Raw genomic sequence first — 21,849 nt, forward strand, 5'->3', positions numbered from 1 at the left:
AGGCCATGACCACCACAGTGTGACCCTCATCTCACACTTTATGCTTCAGACAGAGTTTTAAAGGAAGTCTCAGGAGAGTGCTTGTTCTTTCCTGACATGGTTCCTCTTACCGAAGAGCAGTGGGGTGTGGGTCAGGCCCTGGCAGGCTTTACAAATACTCCTTCATGCTGTCCACATTAGTGATGTCCTGATTCCAGCACACGTGTGTGAACACACACACACACTTTTCTGGTGAGCAGCAGCATGTTGATTTCCTGCTCTGAAAGCTTGGTTCCATCTGCACAGCAGCTTTAAATGGCGCTCCAGTGTGCAGCTGCACTCCTCCACAGCTTCCTGTGTGCTGAGTGGAGAGCTGAGCCTATACAATTCCCACTGATCACTCAACTCTCACCCTCGGCATCCGGCCGCCATTGTGCCTCCAGCCTTTCGCTGCTTTATGAAATTAGCAAGGGTGCTGCTGATGTTTCTCATTTACAATTTTTCCCAGCAAAAAAAGTTTGTTTTTGCTTTTTTTTCTTCCACTTAAAATCTGATATTTTCAACTTCATTACCACCTTGATGTCTTTTCCAGCGCTGGAAAACACTTGATAAATTGCACTTCATCACTATAATTCAATATTATTTCAGGATATTTATACTTTACTGAAGGGTACTACTTGTACTCTTAATTGATTTCATTCCCATGAAAGATCATGCTACTCATTCCTTACATTTTTATTGCCCTTTAAAGCACTCGTTGAAAATCTCAGACTTCTCATCTTTCATGTAAATCAAAGTGTCATTAACAGTGACCTTCTTATTCTACACAGTGTAGTTAAACACGACTTCTGTCATCCATCTGTGTGCAGCTGAATATGAACAAGTCACAAGTCTGCAGCGTGGATGTGAGGGTGAGCGTCCCTGGCCCTTCCTCAGCAAAGTATGCTTAGTTTAGTTCGTATTAAAACAAATACAATACAACTCGTATACAATGCATCCCTCTCCTAGATCCATTCATTTCAATTTATTTCCAGGATATTTTACATTTAATTGATTCATTCATAAGCAGACTACATAATGTTAATCATGCAGGGCCAAATAGCTTAGAGTGGCCAAATGACACCTTCAGGCAAAATGGTATAGTTTCTTATAACCTTATTTAAAAACATTTCCTTTTTTAGTTTAAAACTAGGAATCTTTTGTGTAGATACCTTACCTGAGTGGATACTAGCTTAATTTCTGGCTTATTAGAGAGCATGAGAGACAGATGTCGTATGAATTACTGCCGTTACTATAGCCTGTTGGTGTGTTAAATTTACTCTGATTAATGCATACACTATATTGCCAAAAGTTTTGGGACATCTGCCTTTACATGCACATGAGTGTAATATAGAGTTGCAGCTAGACCAGCTCCAACTTTTCTGGGAAGGCTTTCCACAAGGTTTAGGAGTGTGTTTATGGGAATTTTCTGACCAAGTGCATTTGTGAGGTCAGGCACTGATGTAGGACGAGAAGGTCTGGCTCTCAGTCTCCGCTCTAATTCATCCCAAATGTGTTCTATCAGGTTGAGATCAGGACTCTGTGAAGTTCCTCCACCATAAACTCACTCATCCATGTCTTTATGGACCTTGCTTAGTGCACTGGTGTGCAGTCATGTTGGAACAGGAAGGGGTCATCCCCCCACCTGTTCCCATGAATTTGGAACCATGAAATTGTCCAAAATGTCTTGGTATGCTGAAGCATTAAGAGTTCCTTTCACTGGAACTAAGGGGCCAAGCCCAACCCCTGAAAAACAACACCTGAATTCAGTGATTTCCAAAAACGTATGGCAATATAGTGTGCTTTCAAATACAGCTTATAAACTACACTATATGGTGCAAAAGTATATGCACCCCTGACCACCACACTCATATGTGGTTATTACCACGAAGTTGCACACAGCATCAAAACATGCTGGCCAAATTCATATTATTTCCAGGCTTTTTCTGAAACTAAGTATGTTTCCATGTTTAAAAACATGTAGCTACAGGAGATATTGTGGCATGCTGTTTATGTAAATGATCATATCATTATACATGTCAGCATGCTCACTGTAAGTAACTGACATGTGATGTGTTAAAAAGTTCTCAACTTAAGTTGCCTCTTATACAAGCTCCCCACTGGACTACAGGCCATAAAACACTGCAGTGCCTCCACTGAGGTCTTCTTGTTGTGTGTGTGTGTGTGTTTGTGTGTGTGTGTGTGTGTGTGTGTTTGTGTTTTTGTGTGTGTGTGTAGTGCTTCAGTAAGTTACAGCCACAATCACAAGCACACACAGGCAGACCTCTAAGTGTTGTTTTGTCTAGGTAATTATGTATTGTTATGTTTAGAGCAGTCACATCTTTTTTTATACTAGTGCCATGTTTATTCTCACAGCAGCGTAACGTTGCCCTCTAAAGACCCGGAGACGAGTCGGCTTGACTTGTGTTTCATGTTTATTTATATATTTATTACCAGGGTTAGTGCTTAATTAACCTTGAACAAGCTTTTAATCCTAATGGCATCTGTGCACTTAGTACAGAGTAAAGCTTTTCTAATTATTCACAGCCTACAATTATGCTGAGCTTATTTTCACACAAATATGGCAGAAGCATTGACACCACACACACATACAAACCCCAAAGCTAAACTTTGTATAGCATGTATCTTTGAGCCAAACATTCATGAGAGTGTATGTTTATCTACAGCTCATGTTTGTCTTTTTTGCCATTTCTCTCTGTCTCTGTCTGTCTGTCTGTCTCTCTCTCTCTCCTTTAAAAAAAGTAATTTTATAACAGGAGGAGGAAGAAAAACACAGACATTGCTGATCTGGATAAAACCACAAATTAGTACCTGTAAAACTGGACATTCTCCCAGGACCCCATGATCATTTATTCTTGTCTTTAATCCTGTACAAATATGACTCAAGAAGAATTTAGTTCAAATGTTAAAATGAATGATTTAAGGTAATATGCTGCATAATGTTGTCCTGTATTACCCTACATACCCCTAAATGAGTGTGGCATGGTGCTATCTGTGTTTCACACACGTACATGGTGTACACATTGCTTCTGTCTGTGTGTGATTTCTCTGCATGTTCTCCACATGTCTGTCTGGGCTCCCCAGGTTCTCCTGTTTCCTCCCACCTCTCTCTCTCTCTCCACATGTCTGTTTAGGGTTCCCCAGGTTCTCCTGTTTCCTCCCACTTCCCAGCAGTTGTTAGATTAAACTTTGGGTGTGAATAAATCTGTGAGTGAGTGTGTGTGTGTGCATAGTGCCCTACAATGGACTGACTGACTGCTCTGTATCCACTACGAAACTGACCAGTCTGGTCACATCTTAACCCCAGTGCTATCAGATCTACTTCTCTACTCATCTGACCTCTGCACCACATTCAGTGTGGATTTTGAAGCTGTACACATCTCTCACAATCCTCTTCTCCATGCATATAGCTTTATGTTAATCTTCACAGTAGTATACGTCAAGTCTGCTCACATGTGTTGCGGGTGTATGAGATTCTTTATGATAACCCTCAGCTCTCTCACTCTCTCGCTCTCTCTCTCTCACTCGCTCTCTCTCGCCCTCTCCCCCCCTCTCCCCCCTCTCCCCCTCTCCCCCTCTCTCTCCCCCTCTCTCTCTCTCCTCTCTCTCTCTCCCTCTCTCCCCCCCCCTCTCTCTCCCCCTCTCTCGCTCACTCTCTCTCTCTCTCTCTCTCTCTCTCTCTCCTCTCTCTCTCTCTCTCTGTAACGCAGCCCAGCTGTGAACAAACACCACCTGAAGTCAACTTGCTCTCCTTCCTCCCCCTTTGTTTAAAGCTTATTTTTCATCTTCTGCTTTTCTTCTAATTTTTCATCCTCTTCCACATTTTCCCTCCTCATCTTCGTCTCCATCCTGCTTTCATTCTCACCCTGTCTCATGTTTCTGCTTGCCAGTGTATTTTCCTCTGTGCTGCTGAGGACGTATCAGCATGTGCCTGCTTTCCAACTTCTTTGCCTGTATTTAGCAGTCACTTCTTCCTTCTGCCAAGAACAAGCCTCACACATTTGTGTGCGTGTGTGGCCTTGCACCCTGCTCAGTGGGCATGGTGCCCTGTTATATCTGGCACTAAAGCTGCCCCTTACTGTGTCCTGCAGCACATCACCACTAGTGGCATAGCATGTGATTATGGCAGCAGCTGCTGGTGGGCAGTGCTAACACTCCCATGATGCTTTGGTCTCACTTAGGGATATGCTTAGCTGGCAGAGGGTCTACCAAGTATTCCTATCCCAAGCATACAAGTTAGTGACAGTTCACACTTCACACTGATGCAGGTGTTTGTACTGCTTGTGTAACATAAAATCAAAGAGCTGCTCTGTCTGTTGAAACGTCTCAGACATTTTCCAGTTCAGAAATCCTTTTTCCTCACATTTATCTCTGGATAGAAATGCCAAGGAAATCCTCTGCCAGCAGTTTTCTTATTATTGATGATTTTTGTATGACTGTCATTGTCATTGCTATGGCAACAACTGGTCTTGTATATTCAGTGCCTACTTCGTGCACTCTTTGTGCCGGCTGACCCTGTTGAGGTGACCCACAGCTTACACTGAGAACATTTGAGTGGGTAATTGTGCACTGCTGGACTCTTCACACTGCTGGACTCTTCACATTGCTACACTCTTCTACACTGCTGCACTCTTCACACTGCTGCACTCTTCACACTGCTACACTCTTCACACTGCTACACTCTTCACACTGCTGCACTCTTCACACTGCTGCACTCTTCACACTGCTACACTCTTCACACTGCTACACTCTTCACACTGCTGGACTCTTCTACACTGCTACACTCTTCACACTGCTACACTCTTCACACTGCTGGACTCTTCTACACTGCTACACTCTTCACACTGCTGCACTCTTCACACTGCTACACTCTTCACACTGCTACACTCTTCACACTGCTGGACTCTTCTACACTGCTACACTCTTCACACTGCTGCACTCTTCACACTGCTACACTCTTCACACTGCTACACTCTTCACACTGCTACACTCTTCACACTGCTACACTCTTCTACACTGCTACACTCTTCTACACTGCTACACTCTTCACACTGCTGCACTCTTCACACTGCTGCACTCTTCACACTGCTACACTCTTCTACACTGCTGGACTCTTCTACACTGCTACACTCTTCACACTGCTACACTCTTCACACTGCTACACTCTTCACACTGCTGGACTTTTCACACTGCTACACTCTTCACACTGCTACACTCTTCTACACTGCTACACTCTTCACACTGCTACACTCTTCACACTGCTACACTCTTCTACACTGCTACACTCTTCACACTGCTACACTCTTCACACTGCTACACTCTTCACACTGCTGCACTCTTCACACTGCTACACTCTTCTACACTGCTACACTCTTCTACACTGCTACACTCTTCACACTGCTACACTCTTCACACTGCTACACTCTTCTACACTGCTACACTCTTCTACACTGCTACACTCTTCTACACTGCTACACTCTTCACACTGCTACACTCTTCACACTGCTACACTCTTCTACACTGCTACACTCTTCACACTGCTGGACTCTTCACACTGCTGGACTTTTCACACTGCTACACTCTTCTACACTGCTACACTCTTCTACACTGCTACACTCTTCTACACTGCTACACTCTTCTACACTGCTACACTCTTCACACTGCTACACTCTTCACACTGCTACACTCTTCTACACTGCTACACTCTTCACACTGCTACACTCTTCACACTGCTACACTCTTCTACACTGCTACACTCTTCTACACTGCTACACTCTTCTACACTGCTACACTCTTCTACACTGCTACACTCTTCACACTGCTACACTCTTCTACACTGCTACACTCTTCACACTGCTACACTCTTCTACACTGCTACACTCTTCTACACTGCTACACTCTTCACACTGCTGGACTCTTCACACTGCTACACTCTTCTACACTGCTACACTCTTCTACACTGCTACACTCTTCTACACTGCTACACTCTTCACACTGCTACACTCTTCTACACTGCTACACTCTTCACACTGCTACACTCTTCTACACTGCTACACTCTTCTACACTGCTACACTCTTCACACTGCTACACTCTTCTACACTGCTACACTCTTCTACACTGCTACACTCTTCACACTGCTACACTCTTCTACACTGCTACACTCTTCACACTGCTACACTCTTCTACACTGCTACACTCTTCTACACTGCTACACTCTTCTACACTGCTACACTCTTCACACTGCTACACTCTTCTACACTGCTACACTCTTCTACACTGCTACACTCTTCTACACTGCTACACTCTTCTACACTGCTACACTCTTCTACACTGCTACACTCTTCACACTGCTGGACTTTTCACACTGCTACACTCTTCACACTGCTACACTCTTCTACACTGCTACACTCTTCACACTGCTACACTCTTCTACACTGCTACACTCTTCTACACTGCTACACTCTTCACACTGCTACACTCTTCTACACTGCTACACTCTTCTACACTGCTACACTCTTCACACTGCTACACTCTTCACACTGCTACACTCTTCTACACTGCTACACTCTTCACACTGCTACACTCTTCTACACTGCTACACTCTTCTACACTGCTACACTCTTCACACTGCTACACTCTTCTACACTGCTACACTCTTCACACTGCTACACTCTTCTACACTGCTACACTCTTCTACACTGCTACACTCTTCTACACTGCTACACTCTTCACACTGCTACACTCTTCTACACTGCTACACTCTTCTACACTGCTACACTCTTCTACACTGCTACACTCTTCACACTGCTGGACTTTTCACACTGCTACACTCTTCACACTGCTACACTCTTCTACACTGCTACACTCTTCTACACTGCTACACTCTTCTACACTGCTACACTCTTCACACTGCTACACTCTTCTACACTGCTACACTCTTCTACACTGCTACACTCTTCACACTGCTACACTCTTCTACACTGCTACACTCTTCTACACTGCTACACTCTTCACACTGCTACACTCTTCACACTGCTACACTCTTCACACTGCTACACTCTTCTACACTGCTACACTCTTCACACTGCTACACTCTTCTACACTGCTACACTCTTCTACACTGCTACACTCTTCACACTGCTGGACTCTTCTACACTGCTACACTCTTCACACTGCTACACTCTTCTACACTGCTACACTCTTCTACACTGCTACACTCTTCTACACTGCTACACTCTTCTACACTGCTACACTCTTCACACTGCTACACTCTTCTACACTGCTACACTCTTCTACACTGCTACACTCTTCACACTGCTACACTCTTCACACTGCTACACTCTTCACACTGCTACACTCTTCTACACTGCTACACTCTTCTACACTGCTACACTCTTCACACTGCTACACTCTTCTACACTGCTACACTCTTCACACTGCTACACTCTTCACACTGCTACACTCTTCTACACTGCTACACTCTTCTACACTGCTACACTCTTCTACACTGCTACACTCTTCACACTGCTACACTCTTCTACACTGCTACACTCTTCACACTGCTACACTCTTCTACACTGCTACACTCTTCTACACTGCTACACTCTTCTACACTGCTACACTCTTCACACTGCTACACTCTTCTACACTGCTACACTCTTCTACACTGCTACACTCTTCTACACTGCTACACTCTTCTACACTGCTACACTCTTCACACTGCTGGACTCTTCACACTGCTGGACTTTTCACACTGCTACACTCTTCACACTGCTACACTCTTCTACACTGCTACACTCTTCTACACTGCTACACTCTTCTACACTGCTACACTCTTCTACACTGCTACACTCTTCACACTGCTACACTCTTCTACACTGCTACACTCTTCTACACTGCTACACTCTTCACACTGCTACACTCTTCTACACTGCTACACTCTTCTACACTGCTACACTCTTCACACTGCTACACTCTTCTACACTGCTACACTCTTCACACTGCTACACTCTTCTACACTGCTACACTCTTCTACACTGCTACACTCTTCTACACTGCTACACTCTTCTACACTGCTACACTCTTCTACACTGCTACACTCTTCACACTGCTACACTCTTCTACACTGCTACACTCTTCTACACTGCTACACTCTTCACACTGCTACACTCTTCTACACTGCTACACTCTTCTACACTGCTACACTCTTCTACACTGCTACACTCTTCTACACTGCTACACTCTTCACACTGCTACACTCTTCTACACTGCTACACTCTTCACACTGCTGGACTCTTCACACTGCTGGACTTTTCACACTGCTACACTCTTCTACACTGCTACACTCTTCACACTGCTACACTCTTCTACACTGCTACACTCTTCACACTGCTACACTCTTCACACTGCTGGACTCTTCACACTGCTACACTCTTCACACTGCTACACTCTTCACACTGCTGGACTCTTCACACTGCTACACTCTTCACACTGCTACACTCTTCTACACTGCTACACTCTTCTACACTGCTACACTCTTCACACTGCTGGACTCTTCACACTGCTACACTCTTCACACTGCTACACTCTTCACACTGCTACACTCTTCACACTGCTGGACTCTTCACACTGCTACACTCTTCTACACTGCTACACTCTTCTACACTGCTACACTCTTCTACACTGCTACACTCTTCACACTGCTACACTCTTCTACACTGCTACACTCTTCTACACTGCTACACTCTTCTACACTGCTACACTCTTCACACTGCTACACTCTTCACACTGCTACACTCTTCACACTGCTACACTCTTCACACTGCTGGACTCTTCACACTGCTGGACTCTTCACACTGCTACACTCTTCACACTGCTACACTCTTCTACACTGCTACACTCTTCAACACTGCTACACTCTTCTACACTGCTACACTCTTCTACACTGCTACACTCTTCTACACTGCTACACTCTTCTACACTGCTACACTCTTCACACTGCTACACTCTTCACACTGCTGGACTCTTCACACTGCTACACTCTTCACACTGCTGGACTCTTCACACTGCTACACTCTTCACACTGCTGGACTCTTCACACTGCTACACTCTTCACATTGCTACACTCTTCTACACTGCTACACTCTTCTACACTGCTACACTCTTCTACACTGCTACACTCTTCTACACTGCTACACTCTTCACACTGCTACACTCTTCACACTGCTACACTCTTCACACTGCTGGACTCTTCACACTGCTGGACTCTTCACACTGCTACACTCTTCACACTGCTACACTCTTCTACACTGCTACACTCTTCAACACTGCTACACTCTTCTACACTGCTACACTCTTCTACACTGCTACACTCTTCACACTGCTACACTCTTCTACACTGCTACACTCTTCTACACTGCTACACTCTTCACACTGCTACACTCTTCTACACTGCTACACTCTTCTACACTGCTACACTCTTCTACACTGCTACACTCTTCACACTGCTGGACTCTTCACACTGCTGGACTCTTCACACTGCTACACTCTTCACACTGCTGGACTCTTCACACTGCTACACTCTTCACACTGCTACACTCTTCTACACTGCTACACTCTTCTACACTGCTACACTCTTCTACACTGCTACACTCTTCTACACTGCTACACTCTTCACACTGCTGGACTCTTCACACTGCTGGACTCTTCACACTGCTACACTCTTCACACTGCTACACTCTTCACACTGCTGGACTCTTCACACTGCTACACTCTTCTACACTGCTACACTCTTCTACACTGCTACACTCTTCTACACTGCTACACTCTTCACACTGCTACACTCTTCTACACTGCTACACTCTTCTACACTGCTACACTCTTCACACTGCTACACTCTTCTACACTGCTACACTCTTCTACACTGCTACACTCTTCACACTGCTACACTCTTCACACTGCTACACTCTTCACACTGCTACACTCTTCACACTGCTACACTCTTCACACTGCTACACTCTTCTACACTGCTACACTCTTCACACTGCTACACTCTTCTACACTGCTACACTCTTCTACACTGCTGGACTCTTCACACTGCTACACTCTTCTACACTGCTACACTCTTCTACACTGCTACACTCTTCTACACTGCTACACTCTTCTACACTGCTACACTCTTCTACACTGCTACACTCTTCACACTGCTACACTCTTCACACTGCTACACTCTTCTACACTGCTACACTCTTCTACACTGCTGGACTCTTCACACTGCTACACTCTTCTACACTGCTACACTCTTCACACTGCTACACTCTTCACACTGCTACACTCTTCTACACTGCACAACTACAGTCTACAACTGAATACTCAAGATAGTCAGTTCTGAGTGGTGTGGGGGGTGTATTTGGACGTGCATAACGTGAGTAGACACACAGGAGTGCTGTGATGTAGACAGAGAGTGAGTATAGTGATTGAAGTCAGAGCATCTCCAAAACTGCAGCTCTTGTGGGGTGTTCCCGGCCTGCAGTGGTCAGTATCTGTCAAAAGTGATCCAAGGAAGGAACAGTGGTGAACCCGCGACAGGGTCATGGGTGGCCAAGGGTCATTGATGAACCAGGGGAGCGAAGGCAGGCCTGTGTGATCCGATCCATCAGACGAGCTACTGTTGCTCAAATTGCTGAAGAAGTTAATGCTGGTTCTGATAGAAAGGTGTCAGAATACACAGTATATGAAGAGTCAGGGCTGTTTTGGCAGCAAAAGGGGAACCAACACAATGAGGTGCTTATAATGTTATGCCTAATTGATGCATGAACACAGAAGGGTCTTGGTCACATGGCCACTCGCTCTCAGCTACCGGTCAGGTTATGCAACTGAATTTTTATATTTTAACATAATGTTTAGTTTCTTTTTCTAAGCTTTTCTGTTTTGTATTATTATTATTTATCCATCACATTACTGCCTAGTATCACATTTTATTCTCAGGCAGAGTAACTGAGATCCGCAGGGGTATTCAGCTGTCAGGGTTTTTGTAAAGGCAGCAGATGCAAGCGCAGGTTTTGATTGTGTAAAGTGCAAAACTAAAACCGTGAGAACAAGAACAATAAATCTAAACCGAAGAAACAAGGCAAAAAAAAATGCAGACTCCGAACAAGCTGCACACAACAAAAGCTCGACAATGAGATGCTGAAACACAGGAACATCTATAATGGCGTCTGAAACGTGACGCAGGTACATGCGACTGAAAACACGAGGCATGCCGGGACTGACAGGATTCATGATCAACACTATTGGAAGTCTATTGGAAGACCCTCTGCATGTTCATCATTTAATCACTGATCAGTTACATGATTTTATACATTATCCGTATTAAACGCTACATCACACTGCATTTACCAAGATCCCTTTTTCCTAATTTGCATTAGTAAGCGCATTAATTGTAGGTGTGTTGCAGGGGATCTGCAAAGATTAATGGCGTGAGTGATATCGTGTGACAGTAAGAGGTGGAAGCAGTATTTCAATGAGATTTTATTTTGCATGTGCTATTTGTTCTCAGACTCCCAGAAAGTACACCCAACTGAAATTATATGAAGAACAGTGACCAAACATGCCAGAAAACACTTCATAATACAAGTTAAATGTGGGCATAAGTATGCATGATGTGATTTTGATGTACATTTTGCCAGTAAGGCTTTTTAATGAACCTATTTAAGGCTCTGTTTAAACACTCTCTAAAGTATTTAGGGAAAGTGCAAGCGTGCAGTGAATAATTAACGTGAAGCCGTCTTTACTGCAGCAATAACAAGGCTTCATTCGAGGGAATATGTAACGTTTTGATCATTTAGACACCAAGGTATAATTCAGATCTGTTTTCTCATTATTCAAGCTCTGTAAATGGTGGAATTTGGTCTTTCACAAAATTATCTAGAGGTTGCTGCACATGTAATTCCTGCCCTTTGGTCGTATTAATTTGCACACATAAACGCTGTTCCCTAAGTTACTTTTACACTACAGCTGTTAAATGAATCTATTTGCATATCGTCTCTGCTCTGTATTTTGCCCTGAAGATTAACAGTCCATATTCATTATAGTAAACTCTATGCAGTGCTGGACTGGATGAGATGCTGTGTGTGTGTGTGTTATTTTGACTGAAGGCAGTATGGAGTCCAGGTTGCATTAGTGTGGAGTGAGGTGGTGGTTGTTGTTGTTCCTCAGGCTCTGGCAGTAAAGCAGCTTTGGACCCTGTGCCATCTGCTTCCAAACACTGAGCTGAGGGGAAACCCGTCACTCTGGAATTAGCAGCATCATGTGATAATGAGCCCCTTTAATATGTGTCCTTCCCCGCTCCGCTCGCCATGCAGCGTCAGTGTGCAGATCAGAGACGTGAGCATTAGCATCCAGGCAGAGGAGAGTTGTACATGTGGGAACTTTAATGGAGATGTTTAGTCTTCCTGCCACACCCACTGTTTTAACACAGCCCTTTTAACACTTTCCCCTCTAAACATTTTAATCAGGGCTTCAAGTGAAGGATTTTTATCTCTTGTCTTTATTCTGCTGTGATTTAGCGTTCCCTTTTGTCCTGCTGTTTTTTTCCCAACCGTGTGACGTGATAACAGTGCATGATGGAGATTCGATTCAATTCAATTCAATTTATTTGCATAGCACCTTTTACAATGAAGCAGTCTTAAAGCAGTTTTACAAAAGAAGAGAAACGGAGAAAGGGGAGGGGAAAAATGAAAATTAAAAAAATAACTAGAAATAAGAATAAATTATTAAATTAAATTATTAAACTATTTTATTTTATCCCTAATGAGCAAGCGACGGTGGCAAGGAAAAACTCCCTGGGATGATATGAGGAAGAAACCTTGAGAGGAACCAGGCTCAGAAGGGAACCCATCCTCATTTGGGTGACACTAAACAGTGAATAATGTAATTGTAACTGATTAATGTCCTTTCTACATACTGTATGTGACTGAATATATGACCCTAGCGCTCAGGCTGTGCATAGTTCAGGTCAAAGGCGGTCCGTGTGTCTTCAGGACAGTGTGCTTGTACTGTATATCCCTCACCCTGCATTCACACTCACAAGCACCGAAGCAGCAGGCCACTGACCGTTCACTCCATAAAGTCATGCGTGACTTCTGAGAGCCGCCGTCCTGACCGCACTGACACTTGGTGACAAATCTCTTGCTTTATACTGATTAGTTCAAGAGAATTGAGAAATCCAAACGGTTCGGTTCGGCCATCAAGTCGATCTGCCATCGAGCGACCTTTCGGTAAAGTACAAATGACTTCTTGGCTGCGATTACAGAAGAATGGAAGAGACCCAGACAAGAGTCTAGCAAGTCGTGTCTATGCTAAATAAAAAAAACGGTCAAATTTGCATTGTGTATATTTATTTATTTATTTATTTATTTAATTCTTACAATGACCAGAATAGCAGTACTATCAACAGCAAGGCCATTGCAGTAACAATAACACTGATGATTACAGCCATCAGCAATAGCAGTAGATGGTTTAAAAAGAAAAAGTAATGATACGTCTTGTAGGTAATGGTAAGTGTAATGAGAAGATGAGAGTCTGCTAATGGATTCTAGGTCTGTCTGTTTGTCATAACTCTCCTTCATTACAGCTAGCTGATTAACGTTATGTGTTTCTGGTTGATGAAATAAGGCTGCACAAAAAAAAAAAACTTGCTTGTGATTAGTTTCTTATTCGCTCCAATATGTCCATAGATGTTTCGTACTTCATGACTATTACACACACACACACACACACACACACACATATGCAGTACAAACATAATTCAGAGTTCAGACGAACCGTCAGTCATCAACCCCAATCACGAAAATCTAGCTATTGTACTGGTACATGCATTGTTCCTTACTAACTGCTGAAAGAATTAATTTCAGTTCTTAACCCATATTATGAAGTCTGGATGATGGGCTGATGAGCTGAAAGCATTCATGCAGGTGGATTTCCAAAGTAAATATTCAATTATCCTTGTCTTAGGTACTGAGTTGAGAGAGTAAACTAAAGCCACAGCACCAGGAGAATGAACAAACACACACACACACACACATACTCAGGCCAAGAAAACACAATTAGTCCTTGTCAAAGTTCCCAAACATCACTATACATCTGCATCACCCCCAAAAACCATTAGTTACAGGAGGAGCAATTCATCAAGGAGGAAACGTGTAACACACACCACACGTACTCTCTCTCAAGGGGTTTGGACTTGTGAGAGGTTACAGTAATCCTCCTCTCACGGAATCTATGCCTTCGTTTTGTCTGACAGCGTGACCCAGTGCAGAGACTTCTCTTGCTTCCTCTCTGAAGTGTGTGACCCTGTGTCATGGTGTTACTGCCTCAAGTCCTTTCCTCCTCTCAGGCTAAATATACACACTTTCTCGACACTAAATATAGCCTCTTCCGCTATCCGGCTCATACGTCTCTTCGTGCTTAAAAATCACTCAGTTTAGCATGTCCTCGAGCTGCTGTAGGGCTGCGTCCACTTATTAATAGTTATATTAAAGCAGTTATTACATTACTTAGCCTGTGTGTGTGTGTGTGTGTGTGGTGGATGAAAGAGATGTGTGCAGACCCACAGGCCTGGATTACCCATTAATACCAAGGCAAAAGCAACAATTGCTCAATTATTTAGATGGCAGTGGAAGCAGAGAAGGCACTGACACTAGATAAATAAATGTTTTGGACTCGCTGCCCAAGGTCCTCCCCGGATTTGTTTTATGAATTTCAATTACATCACTGCCTCTGTGGTAAAAGCACTCCGCTAAAGCCAGACCTCTGTAGCCTTAAACACATCCGCTGTTTTCTGGCTGAGAGCGAGATCCGAGGCTGTCTGCTGCAGCGCTGTGAAAATGTCGAGCTGTGAAAATGTACACAATAACATGATGCCAGTGCTGAATACAGCTTCTAACCTGATGTGTCTGTGTCTTTCTGATGCAGGGGGCCATTTAGCGTGGTGAGGAGATGCATCAACAGAGAGACAGGCCAGCAGTTTGCAGTGAAGATTGTAGACGTGGCCAAGTTCACCTCCAGCCCTGGCCTCAGCACAGAAGGTGAGATAAATACATACATACACACTTTCGCTTTAAATTCGTCATGAACCTGGGTTGAGCGCTCGGTTGTTGTGCTACTCGGGAGCCTGTCATTGGGAGGTCATCGTGGACAAGAACCAAGAAAACAAATTCGACCATGCTCTCTCTCACTTTCCTGTCAATCACAGTGACTAGCCAGTCACAGGCAGCACATGTTCGTGTGCATGTCCTCCATGTGTGTATTATGCTGCACTGTTAACATGCACAAGCAGCAGTTTTAACAGATGCCGTTTGCTGGCTTCACACATCCCAGAGGAAGTACATGTACTTCCTACCTGATTCCATGTTTTCATGTGATAGGGGAGAGCTGGCTAAAGGCTGGGAATTAGCAAGACCAATTTGGGGAGAAAGTGTTGTTTATTATTATTATTATTGTTATTATTATTATTATTATTATTATTATCTGTTTTAATGGCTGATTCTGATTCGTTTTGTATTTAAAACAGATTTTCTTAGTACTTTAATTAGAGATTGATGTTCTTGGGAAAAGTAGTGATGAAGAAAAAAGCCTTTTTTGTATTTTTACATGTTTAGCTGCTGTTAAATAAATTACCTAAATCATAACTACATAAATTATGAGTAGTTTACTAGTAGGTAGCTAGCTAGCTAGGTCTGCCAGATGACGTGTGGGTGTGTATACGTGTCGGTGTGCTTGTGTATTCATCTATATTCATGCATCCTGGTATTTCACATAATGGTGAAAGTTTTCATACTCCATTTGTAACAGTTTTTTTTAGATTTTTAGATGCATTCCATCCATACAAACTTTTCACTGAACCTTGAGTAGCAGATCTGTCTGTAATTAAGAGCAGACTGAAAAATGAGTGTTGAAGGAATACAGTGTTTATTTGAATTGAGGGATGGTTTATGGCATTAGTTCACGCAGTACATTTTATTCTGCGCACTACATTCAGGGTAATGTGCAGGAGTTTAGCTGAACACTGTGTGAACTTCTGAGCTCTCCAGTCTTCTCATCAGTACTTTCTGTAGGAAGGAAGAGCTGTTTCTGTCTGAGTATGAGGAGAGCTGACTGAGCTACTGATCCTACACTAGAACACACACACTTAGTCTCCTGCCATTTCATTTCCACAGTTTAGTCTGTTTATTTATTTATTTATTTATTTTTTTGGAAAAGACTTCTTTTCTGACCTCATGCTGCTCCTCCTGCTTCCTCTGCTAAAACAGCATTCAGCCCAAACATGGAGGAAAGACAATGCTATTACATGACAATATAAGAAGAGTAAAATATTTCTTAATATTCATTATATTAATGAATTATTAAATTGAAATCCATTTTTTTAACCCCTTTAAGGTGGGGTAAAAAAAGAAACTCAGTAAAGATTTAATTAATACACCTATTAACATATTTAGTTCATCATTTACTTCTCTTTGCTTTATTATTTATTGTATAGGAATGTTTTGGCTATTTATTTGCCCATTTTATTCCAGAACTTTCCAGAAACAGGAATAGTAAGAAGCTAATAATGTGAGAGACAAAAATCGAGCTAAAACAAACAAATCAAGAATGCCCTGGTTATTCGTCATGGACCCCGCTTGAGTACCACTGTGTGGGAGAACATGCTGTAATTAAATACACGAAACATGCACATAATCAAATACACAAAACACATGGCGTAATGAGACATGTTGTGCAGCTTTAACACACACAGACACAACCATTCTCACACTCACAGAGTCTCATATGGCTGTGTACGAACTGGTGCACACTCGCAATCAAAAACTGTGTGTGTGTACATGCAGAGTCTGGCTCTGTGCTGTAATTACTCACAGCTCTGACCTTGGCCATCTATCAGAGCAGCTGTGTGTGTGTGTGTGTGTGTGTGTGTGTAAGAGTGTGGTTGAGTGTGTGTGTGTTCGCCTCATCACTAGGCCAGCACTGTCTCCTCTAATTGTGTTTTGTGGCTCGACAGTGTCTTGTTCATTTAAGTGACTTGTTGCACTGCAGATACCATTTCACTGTTGTGCAGGTTAGCAGTTATTATGATGACCAGATGTGGTAGAGAAACCTGTATATTAATGTAGTGTTAGAAAAGTGTGTGTGTGTGTGTGGGAATTATCAAGGACTGTAGCAATTTCTGTAAAATGTACAGTAGACCTAAACTCATGATGTGTTGTTTCATATAAACAAAACAAAGTTAAGGAAAATGTACAATAATCAGTTTAGTCACATAACGAAGAAGATGGAAAATAACTTATTGGTTTGCTTGATTAACCAGTCTGGCTTGTGCTTTTCCACATGGGGCAGTGGTGGCTCAAGTGGTTAAGGCTCTTGGTCGTTGACTGGAAGATAGAGGGTTCAAGCCCTAGCACTGCCAAGTTGCCACTGTTAGGCCCTTGAGCAAGGCCTTAACCCTCTCTGCTCCAGGGGTGCTGTATCATGGCTGACCCTGCGCTCTGACCCCAACCTCAAAGGATGGGATATGCGAAAAAAGAATTTCACTGTGCTGTAGTGTATATGTGACAAATAAAGGCTATATCTGTTTCTATTTGCCGGTTGGTAGGTGATTAAACAGAGTTGGAACCTTCAGCTCATTATTCTGACAGTGTGTGTATTTGTATATCCAGTAGCAGAAAACCTTAGTTTATTTAGACCTGGTCCTCTACAGCATTGAAATAGAATGGTTTGGATTAGTTATTGATTAGCGGTTTACAATCTTGGTGATCTTCTAGTATATTTACACCATTGACCAATGTTTTCCTCTACCATTTTGTCTCATTCTACATCCAGCCTCCATGAGAAGGTTTTTTATTTATTTATTTTTAAATCAACCTCAGGGTTAAATGTTTAATAATAAAAGTCATTACCATGTTTAGACTGAAATATTTGCAGTGTGATTAGTGATCCTGTTGTTAATTTGTTAGATGATGCTATATGTTTGTGATTGCAGTGTGAAGTTACAGTGATGTTTATTTGGGGAAAAATTTTGAACGATCCTGAACATAAGGGATAACAGTCTGATTTTGCTGTGAGCTCATTAAAAACAAAACAGCAAGAGATTCTGTTTCTTAGTCACCGTTTCCCAGTGATGATCAATGTCTTATTGATGCAAAATCCAGCTTTGTGGAGACAGCAAACATTACAGAGTTTGAGAATGCAGGGCAGACGTTTGACTCGGCTGAGCTGAGTCATGGCTAAGCGTTGGCTCGCTAGTTAGAGATCTGCCAGACGAAAGTGCGATGACATTGATGCCGATATTAGCATGATGTGGAGGCTGATGACTTTCAGCACAGTGTGCAGATGAGGTAGAGAGAATGCTGGACAGACTAAAGGACCAAAGCTGCATTGCATTGAAGTTTTGCTGTCCTTATGTAGGCAGAGGTATTTAAACAGCATTGTGGGTAATGTAGAAATCCGTTAGCCAAAGTGAAAGTAGTGGAACATGTTGCCGAAACGTCGGCACAAAATAAATGGATGTCACTGAAGATCCTTTGTTATTTATATAAAGGTTAATATGCGAGTCATTCGGGGCGAATTTTTCCTTTAAGTGCCGCAGACGAATCGAATTCATTATTAAATTACGTGTGAAGTCTCACCCGCTCGCTAACTGCGTGTGCTAGCAGTCATTCTTGGCTGTTGTAGAGGGAATCTCCTATTGGTATGCAGTGTCAGTGTCTCGAACACGGTCAAGGAGATAAATTTGTCAGTGTGAAGACTTGCAGAAAAAGTGTTAATGGAGAGCGAAATGTGAGGAGCTCGAGTCAAGAGCTGAGCAGAAGGCGCATCGAGCAGCTAATCCAGTCAGGGGCTTGTGGGAGCTGCTGATGTAAAGAAGCCGGGCAGAATGGAGGAGAGAGCAAACCGAAGCCGACAGCGTAGCCATGCACAGTCTGGATAAAATAACAAGCGCAGCCCGGGAGGAATGTAGGAGTGCTGGATGGATGATTAGGATAGATTTTGCTTTCTGTTTTTCTAGCCCTGAGAATTGCATTAGATCATCCTGTAGGTTCTCTCATATATAACTGAATGACTCTGTTTTGGTTTGTTTTTTTTCTTTCCTCCATGGCACACATTAAAACCTCTCTCACATAAAGGTTTTCTAAGGAAAAAGCTGCTCAATAATCAGCTCGCTGTCCAACGTTTTCGAACACGAAAACTCGGCCAGCTCTTGTTTTTCTGCTTCCTACAGCGAATGGAAAAATCCATTTGTCATAGCAGGGCACACTGGGTGTGTGTTCCTTTCTCTCTGCTCAGTGGCCGAAGCTCTCGGATGCTCTCATTTTCATTCCCACCATTCTTCAAGCTTGAATAAAACACTCACGAACAGTCTGCCTCCAGCACCGGGTATATTTCATAGACCTCTCTTCTCCTCTCTGGGGCACAAAAGATAAACAGCGAAGGCTTTTACTCAGTTGAATGTGTCCTTTCACTGACCCTGTCACTCAGCGTGCGTCCTTGTTGGTTGTGAGCCAGTGGGGAGTGAAAGCATGGAGCACAGTAATCGAAATCTCAAACAGTGGAATTGACCTGAGAGGAAGTGGCCTCGTATGGGACTTGTGTGCTGAAGCGCAGTGGGAGGGAGAGCCTGAGAGACAGGGTTCTGTGAAGCCCAAAATCCATCCCTGCTCAACAAAACAGCCACGTATTAAAGTCCTACAAGCACCATCACTTTTACTGATACTCCACCCTACACTTTTTTTTTTTTGTGACAGCGGTTAGTTTTTGTACTTTATAGAGCGGTCAGGTTTGAGCTAAATCTGTAAATAAAATAAAAATATGTTCTCTTGTTGCTTACAGTGTTGCTAAACTAAAAACTAAATTTAGCCCAGGCCAAACGTTTGACTTTACTCTCCATAGTCGACTTGAATCATAGAAACAGAGCTCAGAAATCATTGTTTTTAACCCTGTTCCTCACACCTCTTCTCCCCGCGTATTAGCCCTGGACCGCACGCTTGATCCTAATGCATGTGCCAATATTATCATATTCATAGTGGCACATGGTTTGCACCTTTCATCTTCCCGGGTGCCTCTGTGGCTTTTCATTAGCACTGTTTGAATTTTTAATGCAGTTATTAGTGCCCGCGTCTCAGGTTGTGCCAGTGAAGCAGTCTGTTCGGCTTTGCGAGCGTGGTGCCTGTGAGCATGAGGTTGACGCTGAAGAGGTGGCTTCCTTCATATGCACACCGAGACATCTCCAGGGAGTCCAATTCAAATGGACATGCTCTGAATGGATAGATCCCGTCTCGCTATTTCATTTACTCAACTCTCAGCCTCAATTACAAAGCTTCACAACGATCTGCTGTAGTCAGCCTATCTATCACTGCAGAGAGAAAGAGGAGGAAGATTTGATGATTGCTGTCTGTTTGTGCCTTATAATGAATACTTCCTTCTTGTCACATTGAAGCAGTTAGGTTTTTATAGTAGCTGAGTATGCAGGGCTTTCCAGTATTTAAGCACACACCCTTACTGAGAAGTGCTGAACAGAATAAGTCCTTACTTGGTGGCCTCCATGAATGTTAAGGTTAAGGATGGAGAATATCATTAAGCTAAAACTCTGACATTCTGATCTGTTCACATATGGTTTTGTAATAATACAGGTTTGTGTACATGGGTTTCCTTTGGGTTTCTCCCAAAGACGTGTCAGATCTGGGGTGTAGATGAGTGTGAGAATGTGCCTCTCTGCTGAAATGATGCTGAAATCCCATCAAATATCTGCTCCCCTCCTTAAGTGTTCACAGGATAAACTCCAGATTCAGTGCAGCCCTGAAGCCTTTACTGAAGATGAGTTAATGAATAAATGACTAAATAAAACCCTTGTAAAAATCTGTACAGGTACCAGACTAGATTGTTTTTTTAATTAATGAAGGTTCTATAAATTACTTGTTTTAGTGAAAAATACTTTCCATCACCTTGGTGCCAGTCAAGAGAAGAGTCTTGATTCACTGATGTGTGTCATGAAAAATGGCATGTCATGTGCCCTGAACCAGAGACCAGATGTTGCTATGGCAATTTCTTACAGTTAAAACTGTTGCTCTGAATTATCGGTGACCGTCTCAGCGGAACTTGCTCCAAAAGATATTTTCGATGCTTCATACTGATTTCAGTAGAGAAGAGAAACGAGACACGTTATAAAATAAGAAGTGCAGCGAAGAAAAATAAAACCGCAGTCGATTAAACAGAAAGAGCCGGCCGCAGTTTAATTTCTTCTTAGAATTAGGTACAAGTTCTGGTAGTTTATTGGCAACGGGTTGCCATGGGGTTAAACCTACAGACAATCAGTCAATAGAAAACATAGAGAAGTTAAATGGGTGAAATCGGGCAGTTGATCAATATTTACGTTGTTAAGAGTGTGTGTGAATTTAATTTGCTCTCAAAACAAACTCATAAGCACTTCATCTGCTCCATAATATCTTTAACAGCAAAAACACTACTTCACACGTTCTTTAAGTAGGCATGCGGTGTGTACAGTTATTGGCTGTGTCAACAATATTGTGGTCATATTTATGAGAGCAGGCCTAAATGGAGCTAATTGATTGAGATCCTAATTGTATCCCAATAACACTGATGCTGCCGAGTCAATACGGTAATATTTGTAATTGATTTAAATGGCTTTATGTACACTATAGAAAGCTTGTACACACTTCACAACAGCTTTCAGTGACAAAATATATTAAAAAAAAAAAAAAAAGATTTGCTCCCAAGCACAATAGCAGACATTAACCAGT

At 42.7% G+C, this 21,849-nt stretch overlaps 1 protein-coding gene across 7 annotated transcripts in view; it reads left to right on the top strand.

The window, feature by feature from the left end:
- caska (calcium/calmodulin-dependent serine protein kinase a) overlaps positions 1–21,849 on the top strand; it is a 143,169-nt gene that overhangs the window by 61,404 nt on the left and 59,916 nt on the right. For all 7 annotated transcript variants that reach the window (XM_058392034.1, XM_058392036.1, XM_058392032.1 and 4 more), the window contains exon 2: positions 15,014–15,126. In XM_058392034.1, the coding sequence (XP_058248017.1) occupies positions 15,014–15,126 (113 nt within the window). The remainder of the gene's footprint in view (positions 1–15,013; positions 15,127–21,849) is intronic.

Source organism: Hemibagrus wyckioides, linkage group LG06 (genome assembly GCF_019097595.1).
Source record: "Hemibagrus wyckioides isolate EC202008001 linkage group LG06, SWU_Hwy_1.0, whole genome shotgun sequence".
In the NCBI taxonomy this organism is placed as follows: Eukaryota; Metazoa; Chordata; class Actinopteri; order Siluriformes; family Bagridae; genus Hemibagrus; species Hemibagrus wyckioides.